This window comes from Nerophis ophidion, linkage group LG14 (assembly GCF_033978795.1).
Source record: "Nerophis ophidion isolate RoL-2023_Sa linkage group LG14, RoL_Noph_v1.0, whole genome shotgun sequence".
NCBI lineage: Eukaryota > Metazoa > Chordata > Actinopteri > Syngnathiformes > Syngnathidae > Nerophis > Nerophis ophidion.
In genome coordinates, this window is record NC_084624.1 from 29889279 (window position 1) to 29912423 (window position 23145).

General features: G+C 38.0%; 1 protein-coding gene across 2 annotated transcripts in view; it reads right to left on the reverse strand.

Moving 5' to 3' along the window:
* Positions 1–525: 525 nt before the first annotated feature.
* The window catches only part of LOC133568430 (pre-B-cell leukemia transcription factor 1), a 177218-nt gene continuing 154598 nt past the window's right edge, over positions 526–23145 (reverse strand). For both annotated transcript variants that reach the window (XM_061920348.1, XM_061920347.1), the window contains 2 exons: positions 14674–14763; positions 526–1699 (listed from right to left, as the gene is read on the reverse strand). In XM_061920348.1, the coding sequence (XP_061776332.1) occupies positions 14717–14763 (47 nt within the window). In that variant the 3' untranslated portion in view covers positions 526–1699; positions 14674–14716. The remainder of the gene's footprint in view (positions 1700–14673; positions 14764–23145) is intronic.

Below are 23145 nucleotides of genomic sequence, written 5' to 3' on the forward strand. Positions count from 1 at the left end.
GGTATGATACGGTTTTTCTTTTAGCTACCAATATCAGCAAATCCACAAGGGCAATTATTTGGCAAGCTGTCCCATACACACTGTACACAATAGGGTGGGCATATATTTCGCTCCTAAGGCACTAAATATATGCCCCGACACGCTTGGGCACTTATTTCGCAGAGAGCACTTATTTCACTTAATTTTTTATTAATTTACATTTTTTTTTAAATTAATTATTATTATAATTTTTTAAATTAAAACAACATAAAAAACAAAAGATACACTTACAATTAGTGCACAAGCCCCCCAAAAAATAAATTTTTCATGACAAAGAAAAAAAAATAAAATTAAAAGAACCCCACCCCCCGCCTCGGGACAAGTTATCAAGCGTTGACCGGTCCGCAGCTACAAAAATGTTGGGGACCACTGACCTACTTCACAGCAGCTCTCTATACTTACTTTGCTGTTTGTTACATTTTTGTTGTGTTTTTCTTGATTGTAAAAGATACACAACTGAGAAGTAAAAAAGGAGTGATGTTCATATGTTGTTAATATTCAGTGTTTTATTGTTCATAGTTAATATGGTAAATTCCACTTCCTTTATTTTCATGTACATTTTGGGTGTCCCATTCAGTAAAAAACTGTAAAATTCCATTCCGTTATTTTGAGGTGGTTTCTTTTTAGAATCCTGTCGGACATTGTGACTTTTGTTATTTTCCTGAAAAAAAGACCCCAACACACATACTGTACAGCAGATTTGTACAGCTAAATGTGTACACATAATTTATACACATTTTTTATCTCTCAATGTGGCCCCCGAGTCAAAATATTTGCTCAGCTCTGCCTTCGAGACCTTGTTCTGGTAATCCTAGTTCTAGATGGCTTTTCTGTGCACTCCTTCATTCGCATTGATTTTTGTAGACGTTTGATTGACTGAATGCCAAGTGGGTAATCCCATGGACAGGAAGTAGGACGGAGGCGGTCCTCCACCTATGAATGACGTCAAGCTTGTCTCAGGATGTGATGACAAGAACTTCTTTATTGTTTTACAGATAACATACTTCACAGGGGTTACCTTAGAGGTCAAAATGCCCCGACACAACTGGGTTTAAAGACGCCGGAGACACAGGGGAGGATGGACATTTTTTTTCTTTTCTTATCAAGCACACAATGTAAACAACTGAGCAATATTAGTCTAAAATGGCGTACCATAGGATAGAATAGGTGAGAGACAAGAAACTGTAGAATAAGTAAGAAGATGTGCCTCTTTTTTTTTACAAAACAAATCCCGGCCGCTGGCGTGGTTCTACTTTTGAGTGGCTGAGAGGTAGAATGACCAATAAAACTTTGATTTATTTACTGGAACATTTTGTCACTGGAAGTGGAAACAAGTGATCATCATAATAATAATAATAATAATAAGTAAGCCCAGCCCTCGGAATAGAACTCTGTACAAACCTCTCTGCTGATTCTTTCCAATTTCATTGTTTGTATCCCGAATGTCCAAAGGTTACAAGCGATTCGCCTTTTCCTCCACAGTACCTCTTAGTCGTCTCCTCGCTTTAATACTGGGAAGGTCTGTTCTGCTTTTTCATACAGGGTGACGGCGCACGAATGGATGTATTCAGTTGGAGGTGTCCGAATGAACGCTTCCGGGTCCTTCCGTGGGTGATGTCACTGATGAAGGGGTCGGAGCATCTTGCCAGCCGCCGTTTGTCTGGGAAATACAAAAGTAAAGATGTCAGCTTCGTACTGCACTGGTCAATAAACGCGCTAAAGCAGTGGTTCTCAAATGGGGGTCCTGGAAGGTATGCCGAGGGGTACGTGAATTTTTTTTTTAATATTATAAAAAATGCAACAATTTAAAAATCCTTTATAAATATATTTATTGGTCAATACTTCAATAAAATATGAATGTAAGTTCATAAAGTGTGAAAAGAAATGCAACAATGCAATATTCAGTGTTGACAGCTGGATTTTTTGTGGACATGTTCCATAAATATTGATGTTGAAGATTTCTTTTTTTGTGAAGAAATGTTTAGAATTAAGTTCATGAATCCAGATGGATCTCTATTACAATCCCCAAAGAGGGCACTTTAAGTTGATGATTACTTCTATGTGTAGAAATATTTATTTATAATTGAATCGTTGAGGGGTTCCGGTTTGGTGACCGCTGGATTAGGTCTCTATTTTTTGCAGATGATGTGGTCCTGATGGCTTCATCTGACCGGGATCTTCAGCTCTCACTGGATCGGTTCGCAGCCGAGTGTGAAGTGACCGGAATGAGAATCAGCACCTCCAAGTCCGAGTCCATGGTTCTCGCCCGGAAAAGGGTGGAGTGCCATCTCCGGGTTGGGGAGGAGACCCTGCCCCAAGTGGAGGAGTTCAAGTACCTAGGAGTCTTGTTCACGAGTGGGGGAAGAGTGGATCGTGAGATCGACAGGCGGATCGGTGCGGCGTCTTCAGTAATGCGGACGTACCGATCCGTTGTGGTGAAGAAGGAGCTGAGCCGGAAGGCAAAGCTCTCAATTTACCGGTCGATCTACGTTCCCATCCTCACCTATGGTCATGAGCTTTGGGTCATGACCGAAAGGATAAGATCACGGGTACAAGCGGCCGAAATTAGTTTCCTCCGCCGTGTGGCGGGGTTCTCCCTTAGAGATAGGGTGAGAAGCTCTGCCATCCGGGAGGAACTCAAAGTAAAGCCGCTGCTCCTTCACATCGAGAGAAGCCAGATGAGGTGGTTCGGGCATCTGGTCAGGATGCCACCCGAACGCCTCCCTAGGGAGGTGTTTAGGGCACGTCCAACCGGTAGGAGGCCACGGGGAAGACCCAGGACACGTTGGGAAGACTATGTCTCCCGGCTGGCCTGGGAACGCCTCGGGATCCCTCGGGAAGAGCTGGACGAAGTGGCTGGGGAGAGGGAAGTCTGGGCTTCCCTGCTTAGGCTGTTGCCCCCGCGACCCGACCTCGGATAAGCGGAAGAAGATGGATGGATGGATGGATGTTTATTTTTCAACAAGTTTTTAGTTATTTTTATATCTTTTTTTCCAAATAGTTCAAGAAAGACCACTACAAATGAGCAATATTTTGCACTGTTATACAATTTAATAAATCAGAAACTGATGACATAGTGCTGTATTTTACTTTTTTATATCTTTTTTTCAACCAAAAATGCTTTGCTTTGATTAGGGGGAACTTGAATTCAAAAAATGTTCACAGGGGGTACATCACTGAAAAAAGGTTGAGAACCACTGCGCTAAAGGATGACGCTGCCCTCTAGTGGCTGGCGGTGACCAATTTTTTCCCCCACCAGAATCGTTGTTATAGTACAGGGGTCGGCAACCCGCGGCTCCAGAGCCGCATGCGGCTATTTGATCACTCTGGTGTGGCTCAGCTGTAAACTTGCCGACCTTCCCGAATTCACCGGGAGATTTCTGACCTCAGTGCTTTTCCCTTAAATTGTCTGAGGTTTGCATACTGCGATTTTCACACAGACAGCAACATTGAGAACAGGCCACGATGACAATACCCATACCTTCTTCTAATACATGTAGTTGTGCCCGCTGTTACACAACACTATGTGCGTGCCGGCCAGTCACGTATTGCGTGAGACCTCTTTAATGATACTCGGGCAATTGCAAGGCATAGTTTTTCAACAGCCATGCAGGTTACACTGAGGGTTGTGATATAAACAACTTTAACACTCTTACAAATATGCGCCACACTGTGAACCCACACCAAACAAGAATGACAAATACATTTCGGGAAAACATCTGCACTGTAACACAACATAACAAATACCCAGAATCCCATGCAACCCTTACTCTTCCAGGCTATATTATACACCCCTGCTACCACCCCCCCCCCCCCAGCACCCCAACCCCGCCCACCTTAACCGACGCAGGAAGGGGCGGGGTGGAGGGGTTGGGGGGTGGGGGGTGGTGGTAGCAGGGGTGTATAATATAGCCTGGATGAGTAAGGGTTGCATGGGATTCTGGGTATTTGTTATGTTGTGTTTATGTTGTGTTACAGTGCGGATGTTTTCCCGAAATCTGTTTGTCATTCTTGTTTGGTGTGGGTTCACAGTGTGGCGCATATTTGTAACAGTGTTAAAGTTGTTTAAACTGGCACCCTCAGTGTGACCTGTATGTTTTTTGAACAAGAATGCCTTGCAGTCGCATGTGTGCGTCTGTTGAAACCACAAACAACAAGTGACTGGTAAGCTGTTTGTAAAAGTTATGGAGGGCACTAAAGACAGTGCCATCGTAGCACGCCCTTATTTGTATTGATTGGGTTTAACTCAGCAGACCTCCGAGGGAATAGTCACTCTGTAACCCGCGAGTCCCCCGGACAAATCGTGAGGAATTGTGTGCGTGATGCTAATAAGAGGCATTCATATAAAACTCACTTGCCGCACTAACATCTAATCTTCATATTTAATTGCGGGCCGCGTATCTGAGACCCCTGGTTTATACATAGCACAAATAAAAACAACAACTCTGTATACAGTGTTATTTCATTGTAAATGTCAAGAGTCTTGTGGCTCCCATTATTTTCTTTGTTTTGTGAAAAGGGTCAAAATGTCTCTTTGATTGGTAAAGGTTGCCGCCCCCTGTTATAGTACAAGAGAAATTGGGATATTTAAAGTAGAGCATAAAAACAAGTTGACATTTTCTGCTTGATTGTGTTTATTTGCATCCATCAAACCGTATCCGATTGTACGTACAACCTGCAAAGTATGGGAAAATACCGGAAATGGCCTGCGGGAAGTCCAAAGGTAAAAAAATAAATGAATAAATATATGTATATGTATATATATATATATATATATATATATATATATATATATATATATATATATATATATATATATATATACACATACATATTTTTTTAAATATTATTGTGTTTTAAAAATCTGTCCTTTCTAATCAATTTTCTATCGCTTGTTACCCTCGGTTTATATATACGTATATATATATATGAATACACACACACACACACACACACACACACACACACACACACACACACACACACACACACACACACACACACACACACACACACACACACACACACACACACGCACACACGCACACACAAAACAGGTGGGAGGACGCCGGAGTGGGGAACCCACGCAGTCACGGGGAGGACATGCGAACTTCCACAGAAAGATTTATATTTCTATCTATATATATATATTTCTATCTATATATATATACTGTGTATATATATATATACATATATACACAGTATATATATATAATTGTTTTAACCAAATGTGGCCCAAATGTGGGGACCCCTGCTCTAAACAAAATGCCACAAATTCTGTTAGCCATTTTGAATATTCCGCTACGAATACCTTCGGCTATTACTGCAGATTGACGTCACAGTACTAACACTCCAACCATGTTATTAGATCAGTCATACTGGAAATACCACAAAAAATGAAATACGTGTAGAGAGAGATGTGCTGTCTATCATTCACAATCCCTATGTAAGACATGTACACACATATTTTTGTTCTTTTACGCAATGTAAGTCGTAAATAAATAAATAAATAAAAGGCCAGCTTGGAGTCTCCCTATTTCGCCCACATAACTCTCTAAATAACCACCCAGAACCCACAAACAATTCTCTATGTACATCCCGTGACCTGAATATTAACCAGATATCAGAAACATTATAAGCGATAAAAGAGACAAAGTATTTTTAGCATATAAAACCGAGAGCTAGCCATAGTTTATGCTGCACTTTAATCTAATTATGAAATGGAACTGAAGATGGCAGTCATGCAACATATATAGATGCAAACTGCCGCATTGTTGTTGATGGGGAAAGGATCTGGGGTCCTACCTCTACGTCACGTGACTGGCTAGCTCACTATCTCTTAAAATGGCTTGGGAATCTCCATGAGATTGATACAATTTTGATCATATCTATTTTGTCGTAAACGTTGTGAGATTTTCTATGTCATACATCAGATAAATATAGCTCCAATATAGAGGCAACTTGTTTTTCCACACGACTGCTACTTCAAGTCATAATGTAAAACACGTATTTTTATGGATCTAAAGTTGTAACATAACAAGAAAAACATACTATTTATGAGAAAAAAATTATTACAGGAAAAACTTAAATTAAATTTTATGAACAGAAAGTTATCTTGTTAGGGAAACAGTAGATGTCAGGATTATTTAACAACATTTTAGAATATTAACAGAAAAGTTAAGAATTTTATTGAAGGGAAAAAAAGTCATATTGTTGAGTAAAGTGGTAAAAAATGGAAAACAACAAAAAAAGAGGATAATACAAGAATAACTTGTTTAATGTCAAAGCATTGATGTCATAATATTACACAAACATTTGTTTAGCAAACAACTTCAATTTATGGGGTTAAAGTGCAAATTTTACATAAAAAGTTGTAATATTACAAGAAAAAAAAAAATCAAAATCTTATGATGAAAAAAACCAATGTGGAAAAAGTCCCAATATTATGAGGAAAAATGTCAAAATAATGTGGAAAATGTTGTAAAATAAAAAACTTTTTTCGCAAATGTATGAGTCAAGTCATAATATTACGATAAAAAAGTTGGACTTGTGGAGAAAAAACTTGTAATTTAAAAAAAAAAAGTTAAGCAAAATATTTAATATCAAGGAATTTTTTTTATGGTTAATAGTGTAAGATTGTAAAAATATCATATCATTGGATTAATGTGATCATTTTATGAAAAACTATCCTGATGACTACGGTATACAAAACCATGAAACATCAAATAAAATGTATACAAAAAAAGTGTGCATACAAAAGTGCTGCAAAATTACAGTAAAAAAAAGTCCGTTATTAAAAATATGACTGTCACAAGACATCATTTGATAATAAAAAGCAGCAAAAGGAACCCCATTCATATACTTCCGGATATAATAATACATTATCGTCTGTTAGGTTGCCTAGAGACCATTAGGGACATAAATTGCAATTTCAACGCTATTAAGCCAGAACGTACTTTTCGGTAGCCGCTTATTTCCCAAAGCCTGTTATTTAGCGTAAAAACGTCTGTCATGTCGTTCCAAAGCCACTGGAGGAGGGAAGGGAAAAAAAAGACTAAAGGGACAAAACATTTCAAGCTTTCTTGGGAGAGGAGACGCCCACCAGCAATTTGCACCAGGAAAATTGTCATGGCGGAAGAATAAGAAGCCGAGGTGATGCACTGACGGGGGACAAAACGTCCTCGTCATCATCCAAGGACAAATACTACTTTTTAAACAAAATTAAATAAAGCATCCTCGCTCAAATGTATTTTTCTATTTAAAACAATATAAATATATGTTTTCATAATATAATAATTGTATTATAATTTCGAAAAATAATAACTGAAATTTGCTTTTGTTTTGTTTAAAATAATATAAATACTTGTATTCAAAATATAATAATTGTATTATAATTTCTAAAAATAATAATTAAATAATCATTACAATGTTGAATAACATGATCAGTATTTTGTAGCTTTTTGTGTGTAAATTAATTTATGTAATTTAGTATTTTGTAAATTACAAAACAATTACACGGTGATAATAATAATACATAATAAAATAAATAATAAATGCCAAAATTAATAACAACAATGATGAAACACATAATGGGACACAGGCAAGACTGGAATGATTGTTTGGCCTTTTGACAAAATGTTGTAAATTATACAATAATTAATAATTAAATACATAATAACACCAATTAGACTGCAATAATCGATAAACAATTCGTAAACAGATAATTGCCAAAAATAGAAATATAAGTACAATATAAAAAAGACATTTGATGTAATTTAGTATTTTGTAAATTACAAAACAATTGCATGGTAATAGTAATAATGCATAATACAATAAATAATAAATGCCACAATTGATAAGACACATAATGGGACACAGACAAAACTGGAATGATTGGCTGGAATCTTTGCAAGTATTTTTTGACAAAATGTTGGAAATTATACAATAATTTAAAATTAAATACATAATCAAATTAATTAGAAATCAATAATTGATAAACTATTTGCAATTAAATAATAAATAATAATAAGTACAATAAAATAAAGACATTTCAATTGTATTGTTTTTTCTTTACATTTTCTAAAAAATGCATGTGCAAAGCTTTCTTTTTCCATTTTTATTCAGCGAGTAATCAATTAATATATTTTTTCCGATTATTATAATAAAATGACAAAATGGAAATAAAAAAAACAAAAACAATACTATATTCAAAACAATTGCATCTGAAGCTCTGGATAAGATGGAAGTGTTTTTTCAAAAATAGTTTTTGTTTCTTAGTAAATAACGTTTAAAAATATATATTATCACTTAAAGGTTGTTTATGAATAATGGAAAACATGTTTTTTATGGATGTGACAAGCGGTAGGAAATGGATGGATAAAACTACTTGAAGACAAAATTGGAACAAATTTTATGAGCCTGAAAGAATTGTAATAAAAACCATGAAAATTAGGGGGAGATGATTTAAATGCATCTTACTTTTCACAGGGACATATTGTACTATTCTTTTTTAAATAAATACATTTACTGCAGCAGTGCATGTTTTCTTTGCGCCTCAAACGAACACGGACATGATATGTCATCTCCAACTAACATCCTTGTTTGGATTTTAAAACTACCTTCAGGCTTCCCCCCCCCCCAAAAAAAGGTTGTATATCTTTTTTAGGACCAATCACACGCTTTTTTTTGTAGCACCGGAGCTTTTCATCCACTTGTCAATACGTTGCTACAACCACAGCCGGCTAGCTTGAGGTTGAACATATTTTGATCTAAAAATGTCGACCTATATTGGTCTGATTTGTGAATAATAATGTGTGTGTGTGTGTGTGTGCGTGTGGACTCCTGTTGCACAGAGCCGTGATCTCCATGCATGCATGTTGTTATTGCAGGGCGAGGGCTTGTTGCAGCCTTGTCAGTGTTTGTGTTTGTGTAGATGAATGATCGGCCCAATGTGCTTGGACTGTTAGCCCAAAGCCTCGCTCCCTCTGCCCCGCCGACTGTCGTATTGATTCTGTTCAAGCCCGCGCTGCCTGTCGCTATGGATATACATGTTAACACACCGCCTCCGGTCTCGCCTGCACCGCCATATCCAGCCCGGCCCGGCCCGGCCCAGTAAGGAGACCTGGAAAAGGGACCCTATCTGCAGTGCTATTTAAAGTAAGAAGTACAACACTTAGTCTCAATTATGTCTGTAGTCAGAAATAAGTCCATTTAAAACTGGGATTCGTCCGACTGAGGATCTTTGACTAGCTGTTTTGCAGTAGTTTTTTTTCTTCTTCATAATATAGACAATCTTTTAGAATGTTCCCGTAACATTGAGGATCTTCTACTTGTATTTTTGTCGTCAGTCCTCAAAAACAACAGAATTCTCCCGTAACATTAAAGGCCTATTGAAACCCACTACTACCCACCACGCAGGCTGATAGTTTGTATATCAATGATGATATATTAACATTGCAACACATGCCATTACGGCCTTTTTAGTTTACTAAATTACAATTTTAAATTTCCTGGGAGTTTCGTCTTGAAAACGTCGTGTAATGATGACGTGTACGCAAGACGTCACAGGTTTTAAGGAAATATGAGGCTGCGCACACACACAGCTAAAAGTCGTCTGCTTTAATAATTACACAGTATTTTGGACATCTGTGTTGCTGAATCTTTTGCAATTTGTTCAATTAATATTGGAGAAGTCAAAGTAGAAAGATGGAGTTGGGAAGCTTTAGCCTTTAGCCACACAAACACACTGTGATTCTTTGTTTAAAATTCCTGGAGGTGAAACTTTACCATGGATCACGACGGAATGTCAACCAGCAGGTTTCGGTGAGAAAATTGTGGTAAAAAGTCGCTTCTAACCGGAGAAAAGCTGAGCTTGTGCTGTCCATGAAGCTGCCGTCAACTCCCTTGAGACATTGGCGTCAAGACACCCGTGAACGTACACCTCCGACTATCAGGTACTATATAAACTCACTAAAACACCAGCAACACAATAGAAATATAAGGGATTTCCCAGAATTATCCTAGTAAATGTCTCTAAAAACATTGGAATCCGTCCCAATGCCATCACATTTTTTTTTTACTTATTTTTTTTTTCTATCAATATCCTCAAACGCGAATCTTTCATCCTCGCTCAAATTAATGGGGAAATTGTCGTTTTCTCGGTCCGAATAGCACTTTTTGTTGGAGGCTCCCATTAAAATCAATGTGAATATGTGAGGAACCATCAACATGTGACGTCATCGTCTGCGACTTCCGGTAGAGGCAGGGCTTTTCTCTTAGCACCGAAAGTTGCGAACTTTATCGTGGATGTTCTCTACTAAATCCTTTCAGCAAAAATATCTCGAAATGATCAAGTATGACACATAAAATGGACATGCTATCCCCGTTTAAATAAGAAAATCTCATTTCAGTAGGCCTTTAAGGGTCTTTGACAAGTATTTTTGCAGTTGGTCCTCAAAACAACCGAATGCTCCTCTGACATTGAGGATCTTTGACTAGTATTTTTGTAGTCAGTTCTCAAAAACAACAGAATGCTCCCGTAACGTTAAGGATCTTTGACGAGTATTTTTGCAGTAGGTCCTCAAAAACAGCAGCGTGCTCCTGTAATATAGAGGATCTCTGAATAGCATTTTTAGATGGTCCTCAAAAACAGTCAAGTGTTCCTGTAATATAGAGGATCCTTGACTAGTGTTTTTTTGTGGTAGGTCCTTGAAAACAGCTGAGTGTGCTCCAGTCATATAGAGCAGTGGTTCTCAAATGGGGGTACGCATACCCCTGGGGTACTTGAAGGTATGCCAAGGGGTACATGAGATTTTTTAAAAGATATTCTAAAAATAGCAACAATTCAAAAATCCTTTATAAATATATTTATTGAACAATACTTCAACAAAATATGAATGTAAGTTCATAAACTGTAAAAAGAAATGCAACGATGCAATATTCAGTGTTGACAGCTGGATTTTTTTGTGGACATGTTCCATAAATAGTGATGTTAAAGATTTCTTTTTTTGTGAAGAAATGTTTAGAATGAAGTTGATGAATCCAGATGGATCTCTATTACAATCCCCAAAGAGGGAACTTTAAGTTGATGATTACTTCTATGTGTAGAAATATTTATTTATAAATGAATCACTTGTTTATTTTCAAACAAGTTTTTAGTTATTTTTATATCTTTTTTTCCAAATAGTTTAAGAAAGACCACTACAAATTAGCAATATTTTACACTGTTATACAATTTAATAAATCAGAAACTTATGATATAGTGCTGTATTTGACTTCTTTCGCTCTTTTTTCAACCAAAAATGCTTTGCTCTGATTAGGGGGTACTTGAATTTAAAAAATGTTCACAGGGGGTACATCACTGAAAAAAGATTTACTCCAAGAGTGATCTTCTATAGTATAGAGCATCTGTGAATAGTGTTTTTGCAGTAGGTCCTTAAAAACAGCAGAGTGCTCCTGTAATATAGAAGATCTTTGATGGATATTTTTACAGGATATCTTTTATAGCGCTTGGGCGATATAAAAGATCTCGGAATAGCATTTTTGCAAAGGCTCTTTAAAAACAGCAGAGGGCTCTTGTCATACGGAACATCTTTGACTAGTATGTTTGCACTAGTTTCTCAAAGACAGGGATGTTCTCCTGTCATACAAAAGATCTTTAACCTTTGTTTTTGCAGTAGCACTTTAAAATTGAGAAGAGCGCTCCTGTCATACAGAAGATCTTTGATTAGCGTCTGAGTAGTCAGTCCTCAAAAACAACAAAATGCTACATTAAGGATATTTGACTAGTATTTTTGCAGTTGGTCCTTAAAAACAGCAGAGTGCTCCTATAATATAGAAGATCTTTGACTAGCGTTTTTGTGGTAGGTCCTAAAAAACAGCCACGTGCTCCAGTCATAAAGAGCATCTTTGACTAGTGTTTTTGCAGTAAGCCTTTAAAAAGTGAAAGGTGTTCCTGTAATATAGAGGATCTACGACTAGTGTTTTTGTAGTAGGTCTTTAAAACACAGCAGAGCGTTTGTGTCATACAGAAGATCTTTGACTATTATTTTTGTCGTTGGTCTTTAAAAAAGCAGCAGAGCGCTTGTGTCATACAGAAGATCTTTGGACTCATGTTTTTGTTGTTGGTCTTTAAAAAGACATCAGAGCGCTTGTGTCATACATAAGATCTTTGACTATTGTTTTTGTCGTTGGTCTTTAAACAAGCAGCAGAGTGCTTGTGTCATACAAAAGATCTTTGACTAGTGTTTTTGTCGTTGGTCTTTAGAAAAGCAGCAGAGTGCTTGCGTCATACAGAAGATATTTGAATAGTGTTTTTGTCGTCGGTCTTTAAAAAAGCAGCAGAGTGCTTGTGTCATACAGACGATTTTTGACTAGTGTTTTTGTTATTGGTCTTTAAAAAACAGCAGAGCACTTGTGTCATACAGAAGATTTTTGACTAGTGTTTTTGTTGTTGGTCTTTCAAAAAACATCAGAGCGCTTGTGTCTTACAGAAGATATTTGGACTAATGTTTTTGTCGTCGGTCTTTAAAGGGGAACATTATCACAATTTCAAAAGGGTTAAAAACAATAAAAATCAGTTCCCAATGACTTGTTGTATTTTTTGAAGTTTTTTTCAAAATTTTACCGGTCCCGGAATATCCCTAAATAAAGCTTTAAAGTGCCTTATTTTCGCTATCTTCAAAACCACTATCCATTTCCCTGTGACATCATACAGTGCTGCCAATACAAACAACATGGCGGATACCGCAGCAAGATATAGCGACATTAGCTCGGATTCAGACTCGGATTTCAGCGGCTTAAGCGATTCAACAGATTACGCATGTATTGAAACAGATGGTCGGAGTATGGAGGCAGATAGCAAAAACAAAATTGAAGAAGAAACTGAAGCTATTGAGCGAATAGCTATTGACGCTATTCGGCCATAGCGTGGGTGTACCTAATGAAGTGGCCCATAGCATGGCTGCCTTATTAGCATCGCCGGTAAAATGTGCAGACCAAACGATCAGGACTTTCGCATCTTGTGACACTGGAGCAACTTAAATCCGTCGATTGGTAAGTGTTTGTTTCGCATTAAATGTGGGTATCTAGTTTCAAATGTACATACAGCTAGCGTAAATAGCATGTTAGCATCGATTAGCGTAGCATCGATTAGCTGGCAGTCATGCCGTGACCAAATATGTCTGATTAGCACACGTCAACAACATCAACAAAGCTCACCTTTGTGATTTCGTTGACTTAATCGTTGCAAATGCATCTGCAGGTTATCCATACATCTCTGTGCCCTGTCTGTCTTAGCATCGCTGGTCAAATGTGAAGACACTTTGGTACATTCAATGGGGGTCTGGCGGCAGATTTCTTGCCAGTGGTGCAACTTGAATCCCTACCTGTTAAGTGTTGTTACACCCTCCGACAACACACCGACGAGGCATGATGTCTCCAAGGTTCCAAAAAATAGTCAAAAAAACGGAAAATAACAGAGCTGAGACCCGGTGTTTGTAATGTGAAAATGAATATGGCGGGTGTGTTACCTCGGTGACGTCACGTTCTGACATCATCGTTAAAAGACCGATAAACAGAAAGGCGTTTAATCTGCCAAAATTCACCCATTTAGAGTTCGGAAATCGGTTAAAAAAATACATGGTCTTTTTTCTGCAACATCGAGGTATATATTGACGCTTGCATAGGTCTGGTGATAATGTTCCCCTTTAAAAAATCAGCAGAGTGCTTGTGTCATACAGAATATTTTGACTAGTGTTTTTGTTGTCGGTCTTTAAAAAAATCAGCAGAGTGCTTGTGTCATACAGAAGATCTTTAACTATTGTTTTTGTCGTTGGTCTTTAAAAAAGCCGCAGAGCGCTTGTGTCATACAGAAGATCTTTGACTAGTGGTTTTGTCGTTGATCTTTAGAAATGCAGCAGAGTGCTTGCGTCATATAGAAGATCTTTGACTAGTGTTTTTGTTGTTGATATTTAAAAAAATCAGCAGAGTGATTGTGTCATAAAGAAGATCTTTGACTAGTGTTTTTGTTGTTGGTCTTTCAAAAAGTGCTTGTGTCATACAGAAGATTTTTGACTACAGTTTTTGCAGAAGTTTAAAAAAAATCTGATTCTGTTCTACACAGGATCTTTGACAATCACTCTTGGAGTAAATCTTCAAAATGAGCAGGTTGCTCCTACTAAAGGACATTTGACCAGTGAAAAGTAGGTTTCCAAAAATAGTTTTTGTCATATTGAGGATAATTGACTCTAATCTTTTGCAGTACTTCCTTAGAAAAATGCTTGAGGAAAACGCAAAATGGATGATAATCAGCAACTGTGAAGCCACTTTTCGAGGTGAAGGTTATGTTGCTATGGTGCACGAGGCAGAGGAGCGTTGTTGTCGTACGATGACACCTGTGTCCTTGTTCCTGTCCACTGCAGGTGCCGCGCTAACGCTAATATCCCCCGACAGACTCGGCGCGCGTCCAGCCAATTCAGGCCGGTAGCTGCCTCATTGCCTGCCAGCCAGGGCACAGCCGGAGAGGGGTGTGGAGGGGATTTGGGGGTCGAGGGGTTGGGGGTCGCCTGGCTGGACAACAGCCCGACTGAGACAAACCACGGCGGCACGCAATCGTCCCGATGCAGGCGTACTTACGTTGATGCCCTGTGGACTGTACATCTGGCTGGCGGCGAGGCTGTCACTGTATCCGCCGGTCTGGCTGATAACATGGCGAAGGGTATCCACCTGGAACAATGGAAGCGTGTGTGTGTGTGTGTGTGTGTAGTGAGGTAGGGTGGGGGAGGGGGGGGGCAGAGACAAAAAGCTCAGGTCAGACAAAAGGTCCGGATAACAAAGACCGTTGGTGCAGGAGAAAAGGTCAGCGTGATAGTAAAAGGGTACAGTAAACAGGGAAATGCTACAAATGCACAGGCTTGATAACAAGCACAAACATGATCGTATAATATTCCTGCTTTCAGATAGGCGGCCTTTCCAAAACACACACAAAAAAGCACGATCTACTTTAATCATTTGTATATAAAAAGGCCTTAATATAAAACAACACCTTTTTTCTGTCTTTCGCAGACAAGAAAAACATACTAAGTCAAGAGCAAGAAAAACAAAACAATTTTCAATAAAGAGTAGTTTGTAAAAATGGACTGCTTCATTGATCACCATTATTTCTAAACTAGCATATTAACTCCTCCTCCCTTTTTTGCTGTTGCCCAACTTCTTTTAGAGGCCATAATGGTCCAGCTATGTTGTGCGTGAGTGACGGGGAAAAAGCTCTTACTCGCTTTGAGAGAAGTAGTTTGGCGCCACCTGTTGGTTTGCATTTATAAGAAAAGCTTCCTCATTTTTTTGCTAACTTCCCCAACTTCATAATCAGACCCTATTGCTGAGCTCTGCTGTGTGTGTGAGTGACCATAAGAAAAGCTCATACTCGCTTGGTTATTTTTTTTATAAAATAAAAATCTAAACCCCGAATACAAGACGATAATGCAACAAAGAAAAACTTGTAAATATTTATAGAACACTGCATTTACCCAAATATAGGAAAGACCCGAATGTAAGCCCCTCTCTTACCAAGACACGTTTTTGTGTAAAAGCTCGGACTTTCCACGGGCGATTTTCATTTCATGTATATAAGACGACATGTGTTGTGCGTAAGAGACAGGGAAAAAAACTCTTCCTCGTTTAAGACAAATAGTTTGGCGCCACCTGTTGGTTTGCATTTATAAAAAATCTAAACCCCGAATATGATGACAGTAGAACAATAAAAAATGTTACTTGCACTTGAAGATTACTTTAAAAAAATACTGCAATGACCTGAATATAGGACGGTCCTAAAAATAAGACCTTTTCTTACAAAGACACCTTTTTGGACAATAGTTGTCACCTTCTTCTTAGCATATTAGTCTTCCTCATTTTTTTGCTAACTTCCCCAATTTCATTATCAGACCCTATTGCTGAGCTATGTTGTGTGTGAGTGACCAGAAGAAAAGCTCTTACTCGCTTGGTTGTTGGTTTTTTATAAAAATCCAAACCCCAAAGACGACAATCCAACAGAGAAAAAGCCGACCCTTACTAGAAGATTTATGTCAAACACTGCATTGACCAAAATATAGGACGGACCCGAATGTAAGTCCCTCTATTACGAAGACACGTTTTTACAAAAAATATTTTTAATACCAGTGCGATAACTGCTAAACTGCAAAAAATAAAATAAAATAAATTCTTTGATGACTGTGATTTATTGAGCACAATTATGCAAAAACTCACATTATAACTCCTTTATACTTTTTTGAACAGGTCTCTATGTGGAAAAGTTCGGACTTTCCACGGGCAATTTTCATTTCACCCTCTTTGCATTCACTCAATGAGCTTCAAGAGGCAGTCACCTGAAATGGTTTTCACTTTACAGGTGTGTTTGAAACTCATCAAGAGAACGCCAAGAGTGTGCCAAGCCGTAATCAGAGCAAAGGGTGGCTATTTTGGAGAAACTACAATACAAAACATGTTTGCAGTTATTTAACCTTTTTTGTTAAGTACAAAACTCCACATGTGTTCATTCATAGTTTTGATGCCTTCAGTGATAATCTACAATGTAAATAGTCATGAAAATAAAGAAAACGCATTGAATGAGAAGGTGTGTCCAAACTTTTGGCCTGTACTGTATATAAGACCACCTTTTTCATGCAAGATGGTACCCTGCTAATCCCTCTGTGGACTGGACGCTCGCACTGTAAACCGTATCCACTCGACATCCAAGGTTTCTCGTTGCTCCCATTGGGTTGACTTTTTTCTTGCCCTGATGTGGGATGTGAGCCGCGGATGTCGTTGTGACTTGTGCAGCCCTTTGAGACATTTGTGACTCAGGAATATATCAGTAAACTTAGATTTATTGATTTTTTGAGGGGAAAATTATCTTGGGTCAATACTGTACTCGTGTTGTCCCAATACTAATATTTTGGTACCGGTACCAAAATGTATTACGATACTTTTTCTCAATAAATGGGACCACGAGAAAGTGCATTATTGGCTTTATTTTAACAAAAAATGTTACGGTACATTAAAGATATGTTTCTTATTGCATGTTTGTCCTTAAATAAAATAGTGAACATACTAGACAACTTGTCTTTTAGATAGATGGATAGTACTTTATTTTAGTAGTAAGTAAGAAAACAAAGGCTCCTAATTTAGCTGCTGACATATGCAGTAATATGTTGTCAGCATTATTAAGGACAATTAGTAGAAAATGAACATTTAATCAACTTGTTAATTTACTGTTGATATCTGCTTCCTTTCTCTTTTAACACTACACTTATGTTAAAATGTAATAATCACTTATCCTTCTGTTGTTTGATACTTTATGATAGTTTCGGATGACACTACAAATTTAGGTATCGATCCGATACCAAGTAGTTACAGGATCATACATTGGTCATATTCAAAGTCCTAATGTCTCCCGTCCAAAGGCAAAACCTAGTAATTCAATTTTGGTCAAAACTGAGCTGATAATAATTTTGGAGTTCCCAGGTGATATGCTTTACATTAGTGTATGCGATATTGTAATTTGTTCCGTAAGTAAGCTGTTACGCGCTTGGCAGGACCCAGCAACTACCACATAACCGCGTAGATACAACAGAAAAACCTAGTATCTCAAGGGACTAATCGGAGCTTCTTTGTCAGTCACCCTATTGTCCTTAATGAGACATTTGCACGGATGGGGGCCGACGGTCAACCTGATTATGTGATATTATGGCACGAGGGGATATTTGGAAGATTGGCCCAGGACGTTGCAAGCACCTTTTTTAAATGTATTGTTCTTGATTCTTCCCCTTGCATACTCTTTTGGGCAGATAACTGTCGAGGTCAAAATAAATACTGGACGTTTTACACAGCTCTTGCCCAATGTGCAAACGCAGAATGGGGCCCACCCGAGATTGTGATAAAATATCTGGAGAAAAAGGCACACGTTCATGAGAGCAGATTCAATCCATGGCTCAATCGGCGAGAAAATGAAAGCTCAAGAAAACATCTATACGTTTGATGACTTTGTAGATCTTTGTAAGACAGCATCAAGATAGATTGGTTTTCCTTTGTTTTCTCAAAATCAGCTAGAAGTGAGTTACTAGGTTTTGCCTTTGGACGGTAATGTGTCCAGGGACATATTTCCTGAGTTTATAAACATAATATACATTTAAAAAAAATGAAAGAAGATTTTGTGATTCTAAAAAATATCGATGTATTTAGAGTAGTATCGACTAGATACGCTCTTGTACTTGGTATCATTACAGCCGGTACTAGGTGTACCTCTTCCTGTGGGCGTTTCAGGGTTTTAGCTTCACATTTATCGTTATATTTTAAGCTAAAATGCATCCATTCTCTCTTTTCTGGCTACAAACTGTGTCTGCTTGTAAGTACTCAGTGATTGTGCACTGCCGAGCATGCTCCTCTGCGCGTAAGCCAGCAATGTCACGACGTGACGACGACGGGGTGGAGTTGAACTACTACTTCTCCTAGGCGGTATAGTACCGAATAAGATTCATTAGTATCGCGGTAATATACTAGCACCGGCATATACTGTACTTACTGTAGCCGACTGTCATTTTTTTGTAATTCATTTTCTTTACATTTGACTGTACTTGTATAGTACACTATGCACTGTATTATTTGGTTGTGAAAGTTAGTCTGGAAAGATGCCATTTTCGTGCTCTGGGAGATACTTTGCAGCTTTTGGCTGAGCTGTCAGCCATTTTCTGCTTGAAAAAGCACACCTGCCATTTGGGTTTCACTACAAATTACTCTACTCAAGGCTCATTTGGGCAACCTTATTTTTTTCCTCACCTTTTTCGGAATCGCACGGGGCAGCTCTGACATGGTCGTAACAATAATCCATTAGGCGGAATTTGAGGTTTCAACCCCGAACACCACTTTACCTCTTTTAAGAGTTGCCTCATTAACATATTCATAAAAGACCTCAAGCATTTCTAAAGCTGATCTAAATTGAGACGGGTGTGTGTGTGTGTGTGTGTTGGATGGGTTGAGGAATGACGCCAAAAGAGAGAATCACCACGGGTGGTGTTTCCTCAATCGGCAGCGAGGAAGCTGTAACACTCTAAGAACGGTGGTCGTTTCCGTCCACCGAGGCAAGGTCGGAGAGGCGCGGTAACACCAGTGGCTATGTGAAGCCGTGTCACCGGGTGCTGACGAGCCTTGCGACACTTCCAGAAACTGTCTGCCGTCGTCTACTCAACTGCGCCTTGACAATGGCCGCCACATTAACGGAAAGCTCCAAGCTTAATGTGACCGCCGTGTCTTAGTGGAGGTCAAACTATTGCATTGTTCTCCACTCGTACTTTCCTTCAACTTTTTTACTTTAGCATTGAACGCTTGAGCAGGGCGAAGAAGAAGATTTAAACGATGCACAAAACTTTCGAAATATGAAAATAATGATGACATAAATACATAGGTTTTGCATTATAATACAAAACACAAAACCAGTGAAGTTGGCATGTCGTGTTAATAATAAATACAAACAGAATACAATGATTCGCAAATCCTTTTCAACTTGTATTCCATTGGATCGACTGTTAAGACAAGATACTTAATGTTCGAACTGGAAAACTTTGTTAGTTTTTGCAAATTTTAGCTCATTTGGAATTTGATGCCTGCAGAATGTTTCAAAAAAGCTGGCACAAGTGGCAAAATACACTGAGAAACTTGAGGAATGCTCATCAAAAACTTATTTGGAACATCCCACAGGTGAACAGGCTAATTGGGAACAGGTGGGTACCATGGTTGGGTATAAAAGCAGCTTCCATGAAATGTTCAGTCATTCACAAACAAGGATGGGGCAAGGGTCACCATTTTGTGAACAAATATGTGAGCAAATTGTCGAACAGTTTAAGAACAACATTTCTCAGCGAGCTATTGCAAGGAATTTAGGGATTTCACCATCTACGGTCTGTAATATCATCAAAAGGTTCAGAGAATCTGGAGAAAGGCAGAAAACTAACATTGAATGCCTGTGACCTTCGACCCTAAAGGAGAAACATATGATGCCATCCAAACAATGTCTTTTTTATGGACGCCCCTGCTTATTTCAGCAAGACATTGCCAAGCCACATTCTGCACGTGTTACAACAGCGTGGCTTTGTAGTAAAAGAGTGCGGGTACTGGACTGGCCTGCTTTGTTCAGACCTGTCTCCCATTGAAAATGTGTGGCGCAATATGAAGCCTAAAATACCACAACAGAGACCCCAGACTGTTGACCAACTTAAGCTGTACATCAAGCAAGAATGAGATAGAATTCCACCTGAAATGCTTAAAAAATGGGTCTTCTCAGTTCCCAAATGTTTACTGAGTGTTGTTAAAAAGAAAGGCCATGTAACACAGTGATTAAAATACCCCTGTGTCAACTTTTTTGCAATTTGTTGCTGCCATTAAATTCTAAGTTAATGATTATTTCCTCCCCCCCAAAAAATAATAATTCTCATTTCAAACAATAAATATCTTGTCTGCCCTGTGATGAGGTGGCGACTTGTCCAGGGTTTACCCCGCCTTCCGCCCGATTGTAGCTGAGATAGGCGCCAGCGCCCTCCGCAACCCCAAAAGGGAATAAGCGGTAGAAATGGATGGATGGATGGAATATCTTGTCTTTGCAGTCTATTCAATTGAATATAAGTTAAAAATGATTTGCAAATCATTGTATTCTGTTTTTATTCACCGTTTACACAACGTGCCAACTTCACTGGTTTTATGTTTTGTGGACTTTGGCTATCTATCAGTATTGGTCGAGTATGTGATCGTCATTGCCGATTATTGCCGATCCCCTCTGACTGACACAGCATTTATTTTTAGTCCCCTGGGTGACAATTGGCTAGCAGCTAACTGTGTGTCTCCATACACAGTCTGGAACAACTCCACTGAGCTAATAATAATGACATCCATTAAGGCAAATAAAATGCATTTCCTAGTATCTTAAGAATCCTAATCACTGGAAGATGAAGCTAAGCATGTTACACACCGAGCGCAAACCATGAGCAGGCTTACTAAAACTAATTTCTTAGCAAGCCTCAAACAACACCAAGAGAGTAAACTTTAAACAGTTTAGATGGAACCATGTTGTAGCAAAAAGTAGGCAGATATTAACAAGAAAAAGAATATAGATTAAGAGTCTAGAGCAGGTCTTCCCAAACTACATCAAGTTGGCCTGCGAGATGTCATAAGCATACATACACACATACATATATAGATATATACATCTATGTATATACATACATAGATATATATATATATATACACCACATATATATACACATGCATATAAACATATATATATATGTATATGTATATATATATGTATATATATGTATGTATGTGTATATATATATATGTATGTATATATATGTATGTATATACTGTATATATATATATATATATATATATATATATATACATACATATATACATATATATATATATATGTATGTATGCAGTGACGTGCTGTCAGGGGAGGTGAGTGAGGCAGTGCCTCACCTGCCACCAGGTGGCCTAACCATGAGATGTTCCAAGACGAGGTAATAAAATAAAATAAGTTTTAATATTTATCTTTTGGTTTACGCTTTCTATGTGATTTTGGTGTGGTTCCTGTATATTTTTTGTAATTTTCATGGTCAAAATCGCGGGTATTCCATGTTTCCTGATCAAAACAATGCAGCAGATGAGAAGTGAGGCAGACAGGCGGTGCCTCCACGACTACACACAGTGTGTATTGGGCGTGCGTGTGAGGGGGCGCATGCTTGTTGCCATGTGGAAAAGGCAGGTCTTGAGGCAGAAAGTACCTCTGCATCAAGGTAGGGGGCGATATATTGTCAACTTGCAGATCAATGCCTCAGCAGTACTCTGACTCGCCACCCTGGGAGAAGTGGGGGCGCTCAAGCTAGCAGACACAGGTCTCTCCAGCGGACGCCAGCATTTTTTTCTTTTCTTTTTTTTTAACTGTATTTATAACAAACATGGCATTTTTATTAGAGTAAGCCACCGTTTGTGGGTATTTTTTGTCTGATGCAAAAATATTGTTTAGTTTCTTGGAATGAAATTGAATTAAATGAATGTTTCTGCCGTTATGGAGGATTATATACTGTAGCCAAGATGAAATACTTCTCTAAACTGGACTTAAAGAAAAAATTAATGCTATCATACAAAGTACGTTTTCATGGAGGATAGCTATTGCTGCTTCAGATACAAATACAGAAAGGTAAATTACACTCACAATACCTGATTTATTTTGTTAAGAGCAAATGGGACCAAAAAGTATTTAATAACAACTTTATCAAATAGTTTTTGGACCCATTTATCATATCATAATATCATTATGATAACGTTTTTATGAAAGCGAATAACTCCCTTTTTTTCCTGTAACTCTAATGTGAAACCTAAATCAACAATGACTAGAGCTGCACAGATGAATTTAAGTTAAAAAAAAAGAAGAAAAAAAAGCATGTATGCCTCACCTGGTGTTTAGTTCACCGCACGTCACTGTATGTATGAATATGTATGTATGTATGTATATATGTATATATATATATATATATATATATACATATATATATATACATATATATATATATATATATATATATATATATATATATATACATATATATATATATATATATATATATATATATATTAGAGCTGGGCGATATGGCCTTTTTTTAATATCGCAATATTTTTAGGCCATATCGGGATATACGATATATATCTCGGTGTTTTGCCTTAGCCTTGAATGAACACTTGATACATATAGTCACAGCAGTATGATGATTCTATGTGTCTAAATTAAAACATTCTTGTTCATACTACATTAATATATGCTGCTTTTAAACTCTCATGCAGAGAAGGAAATCACAACAAAGTCAATTTCCCAAAACTGTATTTATTAAAGTTATTAGCATGTGACTTTTCAAAAGATGCTACATATTAGCAGTAATGCTACTTTTGGTAGCAACGCTTGTGCCCCACACTTGACAAATTAAAGTTGTCTATTTGACATATTCCCGCTTGAAGCCGAACCACCGCCAGACGATGGACCCCCTGCTGTTTTTCTTGGGTATTAAT